The sequence below is a fragment of the Rhinoraja longicauda genome, chromosome 25 (genome assembly GCF_053455715.1).
Source record: "Rhinoraja longicauda isolate Sanriku21f chromosome 25, sRhiLon1.1, whole genome shotgun sequence".
Lineage (NCBI taxonomy): Eukaryota > Metazoa > Chordata > Chondrichthyes > Rajiformes > Arhynchobatidae > Rhinoraja > Rhinoraja longicauda.
In genome coordinates this window covers 16,965,303-16,984,609 of record NC_135977.1, presented here as the reverse complement: position 1 = coordinate 16,984,609, position 19,307 = coordinate 16,965,303, and the positions used below count along the sequence as shown (strand labels likewise).

At 46.7% G+C, this 19,307-nt stretch overlaps 1 protein-coding gene across 2 annotated transcripts in view; it reads right to left on the bottom strand.

Annotated features, from left to right (window-relative positions):
• Positions 1-19,307, bottom strand: part of ttc28 (tetratricopeptide repeat domain 28) — a 394,517-nt gene that overhangs the window by 86,132 nt on the left and 289,078 nt on the right. For both annotated transcript variants that reach the window (XM_078421482.1, XM_078421484.1), the window contains exon 13: positions 2,682-2,826. In XM_078421482.1, the coding sequence (XP_078277608.1) occupies positions 2,682-2,826 (145 nt within the window). The remainder of the gene's footprint in view (positions 1-2,681; positions 2,827-19,307) is intronic.

Here is a 19,307-nt window from a genome sequence, read left to right as displayed (position 1 = left end):
CTGACTCCGGATGCTGTCTGTACAGAGTTCGTACGTTCTCCCCATGACCTGCGTGGGTTTTCTCTGGGATCTCCGGTTTCCTCACGTAACCCAAATTCATACAGATTTGTAAGTTAAATGGCTCGGTACAATTGCAAATTTGTAAATTGCTCCTAGTGTGTAGAATAGTGTTAATGTGCAGGGATCACTGGTCAGTGCAGTGTTGATGGGCCGAAAGGCCTGTTTCCATGCTGTATCTCTAAACTAAATTAAACCAAACCTGTCCAGGCGCCTTTTCTTCAGTCTGAAGAAGGGTCTCGACCCAAAACGTCACCCATTCCTTCTCTCCAGAGATGCTGCCTGTCCCGCTGAGTTACTCCAGCATCTTGTGTCCACCAGGTACCTTTTAAATGCCGTTGCTGTTCCTGCCTCCACCACCTCATTCCTGACACCAACTACTGCATCTGTGAAAAATATACCCCTCAGCTCCCCCTTAAACCTCCTCTCTGTCATCGTAACTCTCTGCCTTCTACTTTTGGACACCTCTACCAGGGAAACAGACGCCGGCTCTCCATCCCATCAACGCCTCTCGTAATTTTCCACACCTCGGTCACGTCCCCTCTCGGCCTCCGTCGCACCAGGGTAGACGCTCCCAGACGACCCAATCTCTCCTCGTAACTCAAACCCTCCGCTCCAGCCCGCTGGGGAAGTTATTCACTAACTCGTGTTCACACGTCAACCTAAAGAGTAATTTTACAAAACTAGTGATTAACTAGTGATATGCTGGCACGAAAATGATAAACCACCTCCTTTCCTCACCAAGGGCAGTGCTAAAGTGAAGTTGGTGATCAACTTGCAGTAGTCCTGGCACTGAGATAGTTGAGTTGAGTATAGTTTAGAGATACAGCATTGAAACAGACTCTCCGGCCCACGCACACTAGCACACTAGCACTACCCGACACACTGGGGACAGTTTTACACTTATACCACGCCAATTATCCTACCAACCTGCACGTCTTTGGAGTGTGGGAGGAAACCGAAGATCTCAGAGAAAACCTACGTGGTCACAGGGAGAATGTACAAAACTCCCTGTGTTGACAGCACCCATAGTCGGGATCGAACCCAGGTCTCTAGCGCTGTAAGCGCTTTAAGGCGGCAACTCTACCGTTGCGCCACCATGCCGCCCACAAACGTTCTTCATCAGGATAATCCCTAGCACACTAACCAATTCTGATACCTCCAATAAAAATATCTCTGTGATATATCCTCTAGTGTGCGTCTTCTCTCTCCCCTTTACATAATCGTCAGCATAACTGCATTGCCCACTGGTACCCAGCATTGCAGATGAATGGCAGACAGCAAGAGCGTTTCCAGACAAGAGGAGGATGCATGTGGGAGAGAGAGCAGTGTGGACGCAGGCTGAGAAAGCGCTGGACATTTGTTCAGGCACGTAGATCTGTCACGGTCTCTGCAAACCCTACTGATTGGTACTGTGTACACGGCACTCACCTTGCATTCCAACTTAAACTGATGTCCTCTGCCTGCACATCATCCATATTCCCTGCATATCCACGTGCCCATCTAAAAGCTTCTTAAATGCCATTATCGTATCTGCCTCCACCACCACTTCTGGCAGCATGTTCCAGGCACCCACCACCCTCCATGTTTAATAAAACTTGCCCTGCTCATCTCCTTTAAACTTTGCCCCTCACACCTTCAAGCTGTGCCCTCTAGTCTTTGTCATTCCCACCCTTCCGACTGTTTACCCTATCTACGATACTCATGCCTCAGAATTCTCTGCCTCAGAAGGCAGTGGAGGCCAATTCTCTGAATGCATTCAAGAGAGAGCTGGATAGAGCTCTTAAGGATAGCGGAGTCAGGGGGTATGGGGAGAAGGCAGGAACGGGGTGCTGGTTGAGAATGATCAGCCATAATCACATTGAATGGCGGAGCTGGCTCGAAGGGCCGAATGGCCTCCTCTTGCACCTATTGTCTATTGTCTATTGTCATCATTTTAGATACTTCTATCAGGCCTCCCCTCAACCATCGGTGCTCCAGAGGAAACAATCCCAGTCTGTCCAAGCTCTCCCTGTGGCTAATACCCACTAATCCTGGGAGCATTCTGGTAAACCTCCTCTGCACCCTCGACAAATCCTCCATATCCTTTCTGTGAGGGGGCGATCAGGATTGCACACAATAAACTGAATGAAAAAGTAGTCCCTCAGGTTCCTATTAAATCTTTCCCCTCTCACCATAAACCTATGACCTCTGGTTCTTGATTCCCCTACTCTGTGTAAAAGACTGTGTACATTTACCCTTTCCATTCCCTTCATGATCTTATACACCTCGATAAGATCACCCCTCATCCTCCTGCGCTCCAAGGAATAGAGTCCTAGCCTGCTCAATCTCTACCTGAAGCTCAGGCCCTCAGGTACAATCTTCTCTGTACTCTGGTCTACAGTGTACCGTTTACTTCTTAGACTGTACCCTTTCTATGGAGCATATCGTTCCCCCGGCATCCGAATGCAAACCTTCCTCGTTCTACAGTTGTTCACGTTAAACTTTGGAAAATGACTGCAGCTTGTTCCGCAGGGTCTGGTGCCACCAACGACTGCAGACAGCTTGTTGCTGATGTATGGATGATTGGGAGCTTCACAAGGTGACAACAACAATGCGTTCAGGCTGGTGCGGGGCTCACTTACCCCTTCCATGGGAGAGATGAGGATGTCGTAGAGGGCACGGAGAGGCTGTTTACTGGAAGAGCCCAACTTTCGGGGTAGGGACGAGGTGGAATCCTGGAGACTCGACGTGTTGCTGCTGAACAGACTGCTCATACTCTGGCAGCTTCTGAAGGGACAGAACAATCAGATGGTCAGAACAAGCCTGTCATGGACACCTCTGACAAGTCCGTGGAGGACACCACCGAGGCAAACATTGTCTCTCGAGTGAGTGAAAACATTCTTCACGCGTCACGCATATGGGCACAAAAAGCTGGAGTAACTCAGCGGGACAAGCAGCATCTCTGGAGAGAAGGAAAGACTTGTCACTTCTCAAAGACTTCTTTTCCAGTCTGAAGAAGGGTCTTGACCCGAAACGTCACCCATATACGGAGAGATATGGATCACGTGCACAGTTATGAAAGTTAAGCACCTCATATTTCCCTTGGGTAGTTTACACCCCAGCGGTATGAACATTGACTTCTCTAACTTCAGATAGTCCCTGCTTTCCCTCTCTAACCCCTCCCCCTTCCCAGTTCTCCCATTAGTCTTCCTGTCTCCGACTACATCCTATCTTTGTCCCGCCCCCTCCCCTGACATCAGTCTGAAGAAGGGTCTCGACCTGAAACGTCACCCATTCCTTCTCTCCAGAGATGCTGCCTGACCCGCTGAGTTACTCCAGCATTTTGTGTCTACCTTCGATTTAAACCAGCATCTGCAGGGGTTTTTTCCTGCAAAGTAATGAAATTAGTTTAACTTGACATTGTGGCGACTCTCATTCCCTTTTGGAGTTCCAGAGATACAGTAAACACACTTTCGTTAACCTTGACTACTTGTCGTTATTTCGGCCTACTTGGCCCACTACAACATCATGTTCGGCACAGACATTATGGGCCAAAGGGCCTGCTCCTGTGCTGTACTATTCTATGTTCCATGCATTAGATATTCACATAATGAAGGAAAAAGGTCAAGTCACTTTTCTGCAGCATCTGATACATTGCACACAGTCACTGATACCTGTTCCTGAATGTATGACCATGAAGGACACACTGCAATACCGCACTTAGCTTGGAAGGTATTTATTCACAAAATGCTGGAGTAACTCAGCAGGTCAGGCAGCATCTCGGGAGAGAAGGAATGGGTGACGTTTCGGGTCGATAACTGCAGATGCTGGTACAAATCGAAGGTATTTATTCACAAAATGCTGGAGTAACTCAACAGGTCAGGCAGCATCTCGACCCGAAACGTCACCTATTCCTTCTCTCCCGAGATGCTGCCTGACCTGTTGAGTTACTCCAGCATTTTGTGAATAAATACCTTCGATTTGTACCAGCATCTGCAGTTATTTTCTTATAGCACTTAGCTTTGAGACCAGCATGTTTTTTCTTCACACATATGCACGACTTAAATTAGCCCACTGAGAGATGTATTTGGCCCCTCTCTCCCAGCTGACAGAGTTTAAAGTGATGCTTTAACCTTCCCCTTCCTTCTCTAATCTCCGTCACGTGTATTGTTCTGAAGTCGTCCGTCCCTCCCCCCCCCCCCCCCCCCCCCCCCCACGCCATTTCTACTCGAGGTTCAGAGGTCCATGTCTTTTCTGGTCTTGTGTCATAACTCAGATCCACGATGCTGGAGATGTGCTCCAGTCCTCTTCAGCACGTCTTCCTCAGCTGTGGTTCCGCAGCCTCGCGTCACCTCTCCGTGAGACCGCCCGCCGCGTTTTCACACAGCCACTGCCGAGATCAGCACTTGGCGATTGATACTGGCACTCCGCACAACACCGAGATACCACCCCACCGTCGGAAACACAGCCTCCGGATGGCTCAATAATGTGCCTTGATGGTGCTGGCTGAGGGGGTAAACATTGGTGGGAGAGCAGGGTCACTCCCTGACTTTTCTTCCAGACTGGGGCATGCAGTATTATTATCCAGCTGAGGGCAAATGCGGCCTCTGCTGTAAAACGCACCCAGAAGCTGCGTTTCCGGCGGGCGGTGCAGTGGTATCTCTGTGGTGTGCGGCGTGCCAGTGCAAATCGCTAGGTAGTTTATTGTCACGTGTACCGAGGTACAGTGAAAAGCTTTTGTTGTGTGCCAACCAGTCAGCGGAAAGACAATACATGATTACAATCGAGCCATTCACAGTTTTACATGTACTTGATAAGGGAATAACGTTTAGTGCAAGGTAAAGCCAGTAAAGTCCGATCAAAGATAGTCCGAGGGTCACCAATGAGGTAGACAGTAGTTCAGGACTGTGTAGGAAGGAACTGCAGACGCTGGTTTAAACCGTAGACACAAAAAGCTGAAGTAACTCAGCGGGACTGGCAGCATCTCTGGAGAGAAAGAATGGGTGACGTTTTGGGTCTGAAGAAGGGTCTCGATCACCTGCAGAGATGCTGCCTTTCCCGCTGAGTTACTCCAGCTTTTTGTGTTTGTCTTTAGTAGTTCAGGACTGCTCTCTAGTTGCGGTAGGAAGGTTGGTTTGGTGCAGCACTGGTCGTCCCATCACAGGGAAGGTGCAGAACAGGTTTACTAAAATGCTGCCTAAACTAACTAAACTACGAAGTTTAATCCATTGCTAAGCCTGAGGCGGCCACTGGTGTCTCTGTCACCAGCAGGGGGTGCCACTGTACTGTACGGTACTGCAATCCAAATGTGGCTTCACCACGCAGTCTCACTTAGCTAAATCACCAGGACATTGATGGATCTTTGTTCACAAAAGCTGGAGTAACTCAGCAGGTCAGGCAGCATCTCAGGAGAGAAGGAATGGATGACGTTTCGGGTCGAGACCCTTCTTCAGACTGATGTCAGGGGGGCGGGACAAAGGAAGGATATAGGTGGAGACAGGAAGATAGAGGGAGAACTGACCCGAAACGTTACCCATTCCTTCTCTCCTGAGATGCTGCTGAGTTACTCCAGCATTTTGTGAAATAAATACCTTCGATTTGTACCAGCGTCTGCAGTTATTTTCTTACAGGACATTGGTGGAAGTCTTTTGTCATCATCTGATCAGTGCATCCATTCCTTCTGTGAATGCACAGAGTTGGACAGTGGAAATTATAGATTTCGTTTGACATTTTACCATCAATTAGAAATAAATTCAAGTGATGATAATTCACTGGCTCGATGAATAAGGGAAACTTTCACAAAGTTGTAATATTCCTCACCATTCTGATCACTATGATTGCTTGCTACATGCTCATCAAACAACGCGGTCACAGCAGAACACTCCACCCAGTTCGATTATCAAGAATACAACGGATTATTTCTACTCCATAGCCGATGTAACATCCACACCCCCAAACAAGGCAGCAGAGTCAATGATAGACACAAAAAGCTGGAGTAACACAGCGGGTCAGACAGCATCTCTGGAGAAAAGGAATAGGTGACGTTTTGGGTCATCAACTATTCTTTTTCTCGAGATACTGTCTATGACCCGCTGAGTTACTCCAGCTTTCTGTGTCTGTCGTCGGTTTAAACCAGCATCTGCAGTTCCTTCCCACACAAGCAGAATCAATGACATGTTTACAATACAGAGGACCGATTGATGCTGTCCCATCACCATCCCCACACTAGGTGGCACTGGCGAGTAAGGAATGAACAAGGCAGCCAAAAGAAATCCAATCACCTGCCATCACCAAAGATAGACACAAAATGCTGGAGTAACCCAGCGGGACAGGCAGCATCGCTGGAGGGAAGGAACGGGTGACATTTCGGGTCGAGACCCTTCTTCAGATTGTGCCTCAGGGGAGAGGGGGGTCTAGAGATATGGAGGGGTAAGATGTGAAAACGAAAGATCAAAGCAGGGTGATACGGAAATGTCGAATGGTCCATTGTTAGCTGAGGGGACGGTGACAAGGATGCCTACGATCAGTAAAATTAATCAGAAGGACAGTGAAACTAGTCGGCTGAAAGCAGCTCTCAGTGTGTGCATGACTATGGATATAGGGTCACATATTATTGCTTTCAATAAAACCAAATTCTGATCAGTCTGTCTTCATTGATTGCAATGGCGTTATCTAGCCAAGACTGGCTGATCCTGCATTAATTACGAATGGAAAATAGCTATCCTTTAATAACAATGAAGCAGTCTTCATTTGACATGGAAGATTTTTTTAATTTATTCATTTTCCAGGATGTGGGCATCATTGGGAAGGTCAGGGTACATCCCTATCCCTGGAGGCCAGCGAAAGAGTCATACAGTGATACAGTGTGGAAACAGGGCCTTCAGCCCAACATGCCCACACCGGCCAACATGTCCCAGCTACATTAGTCCCACCTGCCTGCGTTTTTGGTCCATATCCCTCCAAACCTGTCCTATCCATGTACCTATCTAACTGTTTCTTAAACGTTGGGATAGTCCCAGCCTCAACGACCTCCTCTGGCAGCTTGTTCCATACACCCACCACCCTTTGTGTGAAAAGGTTACCCCTCAGATTCCTATGAAATCTCAATCCCAGTGTACACCCATATCCCTGGACAAGACCAGTGTACAGACCTATCCTGGACAAGACCAGTGTACAGACCTATCCTGGACAAGACCAGTGTACACACCTATCCTGGACAAGGCCAGAGTACACACCTATCCTGGACAAGACCAGTGTACAGACCTATCCTGGACAAGCCCAGTGTACACACCTATCCCTGGGCAAGGTGAGTGAACACATGTATCTCTGGACAAGACCAGCCTACACACCTATCCTGGACAAGACCAGTGTACACACCTATCCTGGACAAGCCCAGTGTACACACCTATCCCTGGGCAAGGTGAGTGAACACATGTATCTCTGGACAAAATCAGTGGATGTAACGGACTTGGTGCGCCGAAGGGTCTGTTTCCACGCTGTATCTCTAAAGTATAAAGACAGCCTTCAGTAAATGGGATTGATATTTCTAGAAAGTAGGCAGTCCCCAGTGTATGATGTCTGATGACATTATGGTCCTTCAGACAGTTTAGCAAAAGTGGGACCATCAGTGAGTGATTATAGTAAACTATTTAAGACACAAAGTGTTGGAGTAACTCAGTGTGTCAGGCAGCATCTCTGGAGAACATGGATAGGTGACGTTTCGGGTCAGGGCTTTCTTCAGACTGATTGTCTGAAAAAGGCTACCGACCCAAAACGTCCCCTATCCATGTTCTCCTGAGATGCTTACCTGACACACTGAGTTACTCCAACACTTTGTGTCTTTTTTTGTAAACCAGTATCTGCAGTTCCTTGTTTTTATGCAGAGTAAACTAACTTATTGGGGTGGCGGAATTTTAGGATAAGCAATTGGCAGGTGATGTAATGTGACCCTGCCTCATGCACTGAATCAAAAACTCTGCAGGTTTAACCAAAGGGACACCAGAGACACTGGAGACCTCTGATTGTGAGGTCAATCAGGTGGATACAGAGTAGTTTTGGTTCTTGTTTCTCTGAGAAAGGCAGACTGTACAATCAGACTTAAGCTATAATTTGTAGCACAGTGGCACGTCTGCAGTAATGCATGTGAATGTTGTGGAAACTCTGGAAGGTTAAAGTGATCCCAAAAGGCATTTCATACCATAAGAATTCAATAAAGAGCAATATCGTTATTGATATATAAATATACATATATCTTTGAATCCTGGTTACAGATATTCAAAAGGAAAGATGAATCGGTCCGTAAACCTAAGAGAGTGGCTAATGAAATTGGGATTCATTCCAAGATGAAAGTATGACAAGCAAAACACCTTCTCTTCCCAAAACAATAATTCTGCAAAATCAACCGGATTGAAAAGTCATTGCAATGGAATAAAGAGACCACATTAGTTATTTAAATGGTGGAGTGTTAAACGTAATTTTACTACTAATTATATAGCCGGCAGTGCCAAAGTAATGCAGAGGCTGACTGATGAGATTGGATTAGACGATGGGGTAATTCCAACAGATTTCTTTATAAAACGTTATATGGAGAAAAAACACAAGCCCTCTGAATGACTTAATGGAGATGTGATTTTAAATATTTAATTGACTTTAAAGTGCATTGACAATTTGCGGGTCAAAAAGGAACCACATAAATACAATTTATTTCTTTAAGTGGCGGAACAATAATGAGCTTGCAGAGATTTTGAGCTTCACCCGGCTAACGTTATGCTAACACATTTGAGATACAACGCTGAGAACTACATAAGTCTGCACTCTCTACCTTCCCCTTTGCTCCACCTATTGTACCTGGATTTGGCTTGATTGCATTCATTGTCTGGTTTGATTAGATAGCATGCAAAACAAAGCTTTTTACTGTAGCTCGGTACACATGGCAATAGTATACCAATAGACAATAGGTGCAGGAGTAGGCCATTCGGCCCTTCGAGCCAGCACCACCATTTAATGTGATCATGGCTGATCATTCTCAATCATAACCATACATCAACAAATTCAAGTTTTTCAATATCAAATTGTTACTTATTTCAAATCTCAGTTTCTCTCAAATAATACCTACCGGAAGCCGATAAAGTAGCCCCAAAAAAGGGTCGTTAAAAAAAGTCACTTTACAATGCACACGTACATATGATTTTCAAGACAGCCTATATTTTATCCGAGCTCTTTTTCTACGCTCGATTCAAATTGCAGTGCACAATATTAATAATTCATCCCCATCGCAGTGCTTTGTCCACTCTTTGAACAATGGTGTTGCTGATGAAGGTATCCCCAGGAGCGCAATACTCCACACGACCCACCCACAGTGACTCAGGGTACACATCGTTCTTGCCGCGCCATCCGCAATATCTCACACTGTTCGCTGCCCAGTCCTCCTGATTTACAGTACCTCCGTTCACACTCCTCTCACGCGTCACATCACCTCCAAGTACATTGGAAAATTCTCCCGCCCACTGATTGTATGCAAATGTCCACATCGGTCATCCAAGTACTTGGTCAACACTGACCTGTCAGTTCCATCAACATTTTTCTTGCCCACTCAGGGTACTTCATACAGGGTACTTCATACATCCCTCATGAACCCATGCCGTCGTTGATATATGCAGCCCTTCCACCCAGAGCACTCTCAAATCCACTGGCTTATCCTGAAGATGAATATCAGGAATATTTCCAGGCTCTGGAATCTTGAGCAAGAAAACAAAGTGCTGGAGGCCACATCAAAGAGCCACACGACCCTGGCCACGCCCTCATCCCACTACTGCCATCAGGAAGTGACTGACGAAGCACAAGGCCGACGGTGCCTCGGTCCGCGGAGTCCATGGCCGAGTCGACGGAGCCCACGGCTGGGGCATGGGTCGGCGCCACGGCGAGGACCCGGCAGCGTTAATGGAGAGGTCGATGAGGGCGCGGACCGTGGACTAGGAAGTGAGGACACCACTGACGAGGGAAGGAACAAAGGAGGATAAGGCGTGGGGGGACCGCCGTGAAGGTAGGGGGGGGGAGCAACGAGGACCCAGCTTGGGGGCACAGCCGTGAGGGCGGGGGAGAGGAGCAACGAGGACCCAGCTTGGGGGCACAGCCGTGAGGGCGGGGGAGAGGAGCAACGAGGACCCAGCTTGGGGGGACCGCGTGAGGGAGAAAGAAGAACAATTGATAATGGAGGACCCGGCATGTGGGAACGCCATGAGGGAGGTGGGAGGGGAAGAGTAAAGGGGGAACTGGCGCGGGAGGGGGAGGGGGAGGGGTAGGAGAAGGGGGGGGGGATTTGTAACTTTGTAAGTATCGGGCGGCACGGTAGCGCAGCGGTAGAGTTGCTGCTTTACAGCGAATGCAGCGCCGGAGACTCAGGTTCGATCCTGACTACGGGTGCTGCACTGTAAGGAGTTTGTACGTTCTCCCCGTGACCTGCGTGGGTTTTCTCCGAGATCTTCGGTTTCCTCCCACACTCCAAAGACGTACAGGTATGTAGGTTAATTGGCTGGGTAAATGTAAAAATTGTCCCTAGTGGGTGTAGGATAGTGTTAATGTACGGGGATCGCTGGGCGGCACGGACTTGGAGGGCCGAAAAGGCCTGTTTCCGGCTGTATATATATGATATGATATGATATGATAAGCGCCCTTTATGGGTGACTGGTTGCATACTTTGGCAAGGAATGCAAGCAAAGAATTGCACTGTGACTTGTCATGTGACAATAAAGTATTCAATTTAATTCAATCAATTCATTTCAAATAGGTGCAGGAGCCTGAGAACCATGATCAAAATGTTTAAGAACAGCTTCTTCCCAATAATCATTTGTCCGTTAAACAGAATACTACATCAACCTCAACTATGAACTTCTACGGACTGTCACTGGTTACACTTTGGGATTCTTTCTGCACTAGTATTGTGATTATTAATTTATTGAGTTTTTATTTTTTATACATTTATCTGTGTGTTATTGTGTTTACAAGTCTATAAAGTTGCAGTGAGTAAGAATGTCAATGTTCCTCTGTTGGTACATACGAAATTAAACACTCCTGACTATCTTCTTTAGGTACTGCGCTAAACACTGCTGAGGTAGAAAATAAAATGTTTAGGGATTTTCGGGTTCCTTCCCATGATGTTTGGCTGTTTCAATACACAAGCGGAACAGCAAGACGCAGGTTAGATTCTTTGTGTGGACAATATTCACTTCACGTCTCTGGCGTAACTCAGTAACCAAGAGAAAAGTTCAACAATCGCAGTGAAACGTAAGCCTCCCTGCAGAGCCGACACAGCCGGCTGCAAATCATGGAGCCGGCTCTCTCTGCCACTAAGTGGCTGAAATATAATGCTGATAGGTTACTACTGCAGAGCGCGTATGATTGGCAATTGTGCAAAGCATTCACGGGATGGGACCCGCTTGCATTGAAAAGTTCATCAGCAAAATTCACACATTCTCCAGCAGCAGCACCAAACTTGCCAGAGGTACTGATGGACTTGCAAAACAGCTTGGAGTAGCACAGGGGCGCATCTTCTTCCCAGATTCCCACTGGGAATAGCTTCTTCACGGCAACCATCAGGCTTTGGAAACACTGCCCAACATTAAGCTCAGCAACTATGATTCTCGGTTGACTGTTTTTGGGTTGCACTACCGACTTTGGTTTTTGCGCTATTAGAGTCTGGTTACCTAGTATTACTGATTATTTATTATATTGCTCTATTGATTATTGTACTTTTATATGTGTGATAGGCCTGTAAAGCTGCGGCAAGTAAGGATTTATTTGTTCCACTGCCGGGTACATATGATAATTGGGTCCGGACCTGAAACATGGTATGTCCATTCTCTCCACTGAGTTCCTCCAGTACTTTGTGTTTCGTTCAAGATTCCAGCATCTGCCATTCCTTATGTCTTCATTCATGACTTGCTTGAGTGATAGGATTGCCAACTTCCTTACTCCAATTACGGGACAAAGTGATGTCACCGCCCTGCGCCCCACGTGACCTCACCCAGCCAGTGGCCATGTGCAGCCAGGGAGGCCGCCGTTGGTGGAGCAGGAGCACGTGGCTGCTGGCTGGGTGAGGTCACGTGGGGCACGGGGCGGTGACGTCACCTTTGTCCCTTATTTGGGAGTGAGGAAATTGGCAACCCTACTAATACGAGACAAGGGCGGTCCCGTACGGGACAAACTAATTTAGCCCAAATCATATCATATCATATCATATATATACAGCCGGAAACAGGCCTTTTCGGCCCTCCAAGTCCGTGCCGCCCAGCGATCCCCGTACATTAACACTATCCTACACCCACTAGGGACAATTTTTTTTACATTTACCCAGTCAATTAACCTACATACCTGTACATCTTTGGAGTATATCATGGGATATACCAGCTAATACGGGACAGTTGGCAACCCTATTGAGAGACCCTTCACATCAAGGCAACCCAACATTAACCCTCGGTCATCTACCCTATGGATTCACTGGAAAACTGCAAAAGCCTACTTGTCTTCAGACAGACCAGAAATCAGTTGGGGAATTCCTCGATAATTAGCTATAGATTGAAAGCTGCCGTTAACAGAGCTCCACATGACTCCCACTCTGAGAAGAGTTCCAACATTATTGTGCTCAAAGTTGAGAAATCTCTTTTGGAATAAGGTCAGCTAAACAAAATGTAAGGAAACAAATCCCGCACGATAGCTTTAGGGGATTTTAGGAAAAGAGTGTTTTGCAAAACCCAAGCCAAAATATTTACAGAAATAAATTAGGAAAGAATTTTTGAACCACGTCCAATTTGGCACCGCTTATTTATTTATCAGTTGAAAATATTTTTTACTGAGATGAACAGATACGACCTTACTTGGCAGAACAGTCGATTCAAATGGCACTGAGGACAAAGATGCTAGTCCATTTTTAGTTGAATTAACCCCTATGGGGTCCTAGCTGTCAGAAAAGGTTAACAATTACTTTAGAACAATGCAGGCTGTTATTTTGCACCAGCGGGCAAATTATTGTGCTGAAGGTAGTTACTGAGAAGAGCATCACGTGTTTCACAGGACTTCTCAAGGCCTTGACAGAACTACGCCTGCCAGACAACTCTTAGATGGAGGGTGAAGATTTGGATGAGTGGACAAAAGGTTGCCCCTGTGTAATCAACGTCAGAGTGAGGAGGTGGAGAGGACAAACATTTTAAAAATACTGATGAATAAAGAGTGCAACACCTCAGTGATTCAAACACAAATGGAAATGAGAAAGGAGGGAGTTTATTCCAGCAGAGGGCAGCGCAGTATAGACACGGGTCTCTGCAAAGTTGTTGGGCCCGCTCCATCTCCACAAAACAGGCAGCCCATGCCCACTCCACTTCCAAAACAGAGGCAAAACCAAGAAGACCCTGTACGGAGTTTTAACATCAAAGTGAGAAAGAAATGGAGAGAGTGGGAAAAAAGTGAACGAGAGAGATAAAAAGCAGGAATTTGAGGGGATAAGGTGAATTAGATAAACGAAAATATTTTCAATCTGACTCAGGAAACAAACCAATGACCGTGGTAGGATTAGAAACTGTCAAACAATTCATGGGATAAAACTACCTTCAAACTACTCCTGATTTGAAGGTGGTTTTGGTTGGAGGCAGTGCAGAGGACACAAGTTGCAATTTTGTCAAGCAAATCAAAGCCATTCCAAGTTTAAAACTGTTCCAATTTGTTTCATTGGGTTGTTTAAATTAATACTGACTAGCTAATTAATTTATTGCATCGTATGGGAGGCGCATTCCCAATCTCGTTGTACCCCTGTACAATGACAATAAAGATATATTGTATTGTGTTGTATTGTATTGTCACACCACCACACAATCCTTTTCTTCAATGTTGTTGGCCCCGTGCAATCTACAAGCCTTTGCAATTCAAATGATCATTCACCGTGTTACCTTGGCCTTGTTATTTTCAGTCTGGGTCCTGTCTTAGATTGTGGATCCCAGTTTCTTAGTTTTTAACTTCTAAAGCCAATATGTTTCAATCGCTTGATAATAAAGTGACCAAAACACGGGCCCTCCATCTTAGTGCAAACTAAAACACAAGTTACGAAAAAGCAACAGAAATACTTTTATTTCACAGCACCGGAGATAGGAATACTTCATCAATATAAAAGTTCATTGAAAGGTTCATCAATATAAAAGCTGCTCATAAAAGGCCGAGTCATCACCCAAACTGGCAGCACTTCAGTCCCACCATCCTCATCTTTGGCCATCCAGTGCGAAAGGGGGGTGGGTTAGAGCAGAGGATGTCCCGGTTGGTTTGCTCCGAGGCCTGGCCAAGCTGGCCATTTGTGGGTCAGGGCGCCAGGCAGAAGAGGCCTCCGCACGAGCCGACTGCCTACCCCTTACGTCCGGGGTTACGTCCGTGCCAGGGTGTTCCTCAAAAAGGAACATGCGGGCACCATGGGGGATTCCCAGGACCGCTGGGCACCACGGGGGATTGAATGCATCCTAGACCAGGATCGTAATATAGTCATTTAAAATGTAGTATTAAGAATATTTTGTACGTTTTGTGTTTTGGTGGTGGGTGGGTTGGTATTGTCTGTTTTGTAAATGTTATTGTTGTAAATAATTGAATACATTTATTTTTGGAAAGAAAAAAAAGGGGAAAAAAACCAACAGGTTGATATGATTTTGCCACAGCTTTAGGTTTGTCGAGCAGGTAGCTGTACTTCTCCATGGATTGTCACCTTGTCGTGGTGGAGAAGCTTGTGTGGTCCTGAGATCCAGAGAGCGATGCCGTCTAGAGCTATGCTCCTGGTAGGGTCACCCATGGCGGTAAGGTCGAGGGGGAGGTCCCTGACAAAGAGCAATCCAACCAAGACCTCAACGGTGAAATAGGCGGAGGATGATGGCTGGCTTTAGTGGAGCGTCACAACGGCTGGGAAGGCGGATGAAGGCTGCAGATAGACCGTCCTATAGATGGGAAGGTAGACGCTCCTGCCCCCACGAGTCTCGGGCAGATGAGGCTCGTCAAGTCAAGTCAAGTCAATTTTATTTGTATAGCACATTTAAAAACAACCCACGTTGACCAAAGTGCTGTACATTTGATTAGGTTCCAATAGAAAAAAAATGAAAACATACAGTAGCACGCAAACAGTTCACAGCGCCTCCTCAATGAGCCTCAAACGCTAGGGAGTAGAAATATGTTTTGAGCCTGGACTTAAAGGAGTCGATGGAGGGGGCAGTTCTGATGGGGAGAGGGATGCTGTTCCACAGTCTAGGAGCTGCAACCGCAAAAGCGCGGTCACCCCTGAGTTTAAGCCTAGACCGCGGGATAGTGAATAGCCCCAAGTCGGCCGATCTGAGGGACCTGGAGTTAGAGAGGGGGGTTAGAAGATTTTTGATGTAGGGGGGGGAGTGTCCATTTAGGGCTTTATACGTGAATAGGAGGAGCTTGAAGTTGATTCTGTACCGTACAGGGAGCCAGTGGAGAGAGCCTGGGAAGGCAGTCCATCTAGGAGAGGGAAAACTCTGATCTAAAACCTCCACTGCCTTGTGGCCATATCCAGTCATGGAAAAGGCTCCAGGAGTAAACCTCAAGAAAAATCCGGAGTGGGAGTCCCTAAGGCAGTTGGTCGTTGTCTACAACCTCGTTCTGGCAGCTCCTGCGATGGCGCTGGTGCCAAACTGTAACGGCTCTGCTGTTCCTTTGGATCGATCAGCGACGTGGAGAGGGAGGACGTGCTGCACGGGCAACAGCCTGTCCTTCATATGACATCGCCCAGCCTTGCATCCGACCGCACATCCACGCCGCTCTCGCTGAGGTTTGGAGCGGGCAACCAACAACCAGGATGCATCACCCATGGTCAACCATGACCGAGAGGGGCCTTAGATTAGATTAGCTGTCTCTCTCATGGGACACCACCTGCATGGCATCCCAGTCCTGTTATGCTCCCAATCTTCAGGGTGAGCCAGGGTTGGAAAGGAGCCTGTAAACTGAAATAGAAACACCGTTCTTTTCGCCCCTTCTTTAAAATTCTATAAAGTCTGGCGCTAACATAATAAGCTTCACCATAACTCCAAAATCACATTGAAGAAGGTGAATGGCTATTTAACAGTTGTGGGTTTGTTCAGAGTTTGGGTTTCGCACTCTGACCATTTCCCAGCAGAACAATGTGGCTGGGCCGATACGTGGTTTACATTGCAAATCGAACGGCCGTTTGTCACAATGACACCTGGAGAATGGAAGGAAGCAAGGAAGGACAGCACAGAATGCTGAGGAGCTGGGATAGAACGCTCCACTCATTCCACACTGCCGGGCCAATATAACTGGCACCGAGCTGAGACGCAGAGGGTAAACTGGAAGTGATAACAGCACCGTTTGTAGTCGATGAAATATAGACCTCCCTTGAAACAGACCCAAGATCGAACCACTTTCAACACATTGTCATTCAGACTGCATCCATCGTTCTTCGTACACATTGTTTGCTTTTTGTGTCGTTCTGATTTTCATTCTTGCTGTAATTTACTCCTCTGCACAGGGTGAACTCCCACAAATAACGTAGCGCCTTTAGTACTGTTGCCAACTGGCCAAATGAGAACTAGCACAGCTATTCAATCACAAAAGCCAGCAGAGCCAATCCAACCCTTTGCATTCCACAAATAGCCAGAAGCAGTCAATAAAAAAAACTTATTTCTGCCCCCTCACCATTGTTCTTTAATCAATTGCTTTCACACCGGTCGGTATCAGCTGAGTGCGGGCTACAGATCAGGGGGACATTTGGTGAGTCCCACAAATAAAACAAAGCTGCACAGTACCGACACAGCAGGTCGACTTGTGCCTCTGTGACCATCGGAATAATTCCACAGAGTCGTGCTGAAGAAACACACACACACACACACACCAAACACAGTACACTGTATGAACATAATAGGTCTATGTTATAATATAGGCAAACATTATTCACAAGAGAAAACACTCTACAGGCATTCAGTATAGAGCATATTGACTAGTTTCTTCACAGCCTGGTTTAGTAATTGAAATCCCCAGAATGAAGGAGACGACAGCGAGCAGTGGACACGACCCAGTCCCTCACAGGTACTGTCCTCCCCACCATCGAAGGTCCATCACGGGTACTGACCTCCCCACCATCGGTCCCTCACAGGTACTGACATCCCCACCATCCAAGGTCCATCATGGGTACTGACCTCCCCACCATCGATGGTCCCTCACGGGTACTGACCTCCCCACCATCGGTCCCTCACAGGTACTGACATCCCCACCATCCAAGGTCCATCATGGGTACTGACCTCCCCACCATCGAAGGTCCATCATGGGTACTGACATCCCCACCATCCAAGGACAATCACGTACTGACCTCCCCACCATCCAAGGTCCATCACGTGTACTGACCTCCCCACCATCCAAGGGATCTACAGGAGGTGCTGCTTCAAAAATCATCAAAGATCCACACCATCTTGGCCACGCTCTGATCTCGCTGCTACCATCGGGAAGAATGTACAGGAGTTCAAGAACAGTTTCTTCCCAACAATTATCAGGCTCTTGAATACTGTATAACACTAACCTCAGCAACTGTGATCTTCTATGGACTGTGTTTCGGTTGCACTATGGACTCTGGTTCTGCATGATTATGATCTGGGTACCTAGTATTACTGATTATTCATTTATTGTATTATTCATTATTATATCTTTATCTGTGTGTTATTGCATTAATCGGCATGTAAAGTTGCACTAAGAAAGAATTCCATTGTTCCCCTATTGGTACATATGACATTTAAACAGTCTTGTCTCTTAAAGAATCTTGCCCCTGCAGTAAGCCTTTAGATCGGTTAGAAATACATAAACTTTCTTTGGATTACTGATCTAAATAAAAATAAAAGTCAAATAGGTACAACCTTTAAAAATCCAGAACTGTGATAAAGATAATAACAATAGTTAGATTAGACAATCACATTTTGCCAGGGCACTAAAGTGTCGTGTTCTAGCCTGCCATTAATTGCTATCTGAAGGCATTCTGAGTTACTGTGAATGGCGTTAAAACGTTGAATTGAACTTAATAAACGCATTAGGAGACACACAAAAATGCAAAAAATGCTTCATTCCCCAAGGGATGTGTAAATGCACCTAAATAAACGGCTACTCTGCCAACCAGAGTAGTTACTTATGTAATCAGGTTAATTTAAAAATAACTTTTAAAAAAACACAAAACCCTCTTTTATATATTAAAACAATAAATTGATCGGAAGCAGCGCAATCTGTCTTGTGCGGTACAATTGCTCAGTTAAGTGCACATCATTAGAAACTGCATAAAATGATAAACATTTTGGAACCGTAATTAGAACGGTGCAATTAATTTCCTTGACATCTGGAATTATACACACTGTCAATGAAGGGGTCAGCCCAGGCGGCTTGGGGAGTGATTTACTGCATTCGTGTACAGGCATTAACTTTGAAAACTGTGCACCACCTTCTCTGCACTGCCATGGAGTTGTGGCGCATCCCATTCTGTTCTCTGATCCTGGTTATCCCACAGAAAATAGAACTTCTTAAATTAACAACGGCAAATGGAGTTTAGTTTAGGTTAGTTTAGAGATAGAGCTTGGAAACAGGCCCTTCGGACCACCGAGTCCACGCCAACCATCGATCACCTGTTCACGCTAGTTCCACTTTCCCATCCACTGCCTACACACTAGGGGCAATTTACAGAGGGCCAATTAACCTACTAATCCGCACGTCTTTGGGATATGGGATGGAACCGGAACACCCGGAGGAAACTCACACGGTCACAGGAGAGAATATGCAAACTCCCCACAGACAGCACCCGAGGTCAGGATCAAACGCGTCTCTGGCGCGGCGAGACAGCGGCTCTATCAGCTGCACCACTGTGCCTTTGGATCACAGCAATGAGAAGGTGGTGTAGAGAGCAGGTGATGCTCAGCTCCACATGGGCAGGTACCGCAACAGAGTGTGACACAATGTGGGCGAGCATTGGCCCAAGGGACTGTTCAGTCTAAAGCCATACTTGGCAATGCCAGGGCATTCGCAGCATGCCAAATGTGCAGACTCAACACAAGTTGGCCTGGTTCCCGTAAGTAGTCCGTCTGGGTTAAGGGCGACTTGAGCATCGAAGCAGGCCCTTTGGCTCACCTTTTCTATGCTGACCAAGGTGGCCTGCTGGGCTCGTCCCATTTGCCTGCATTTGGCCCTTCGCCCTCGAAACCCTTCCTGTCCATGCCTCCTCTGTCAAGGTGATGGCTTGT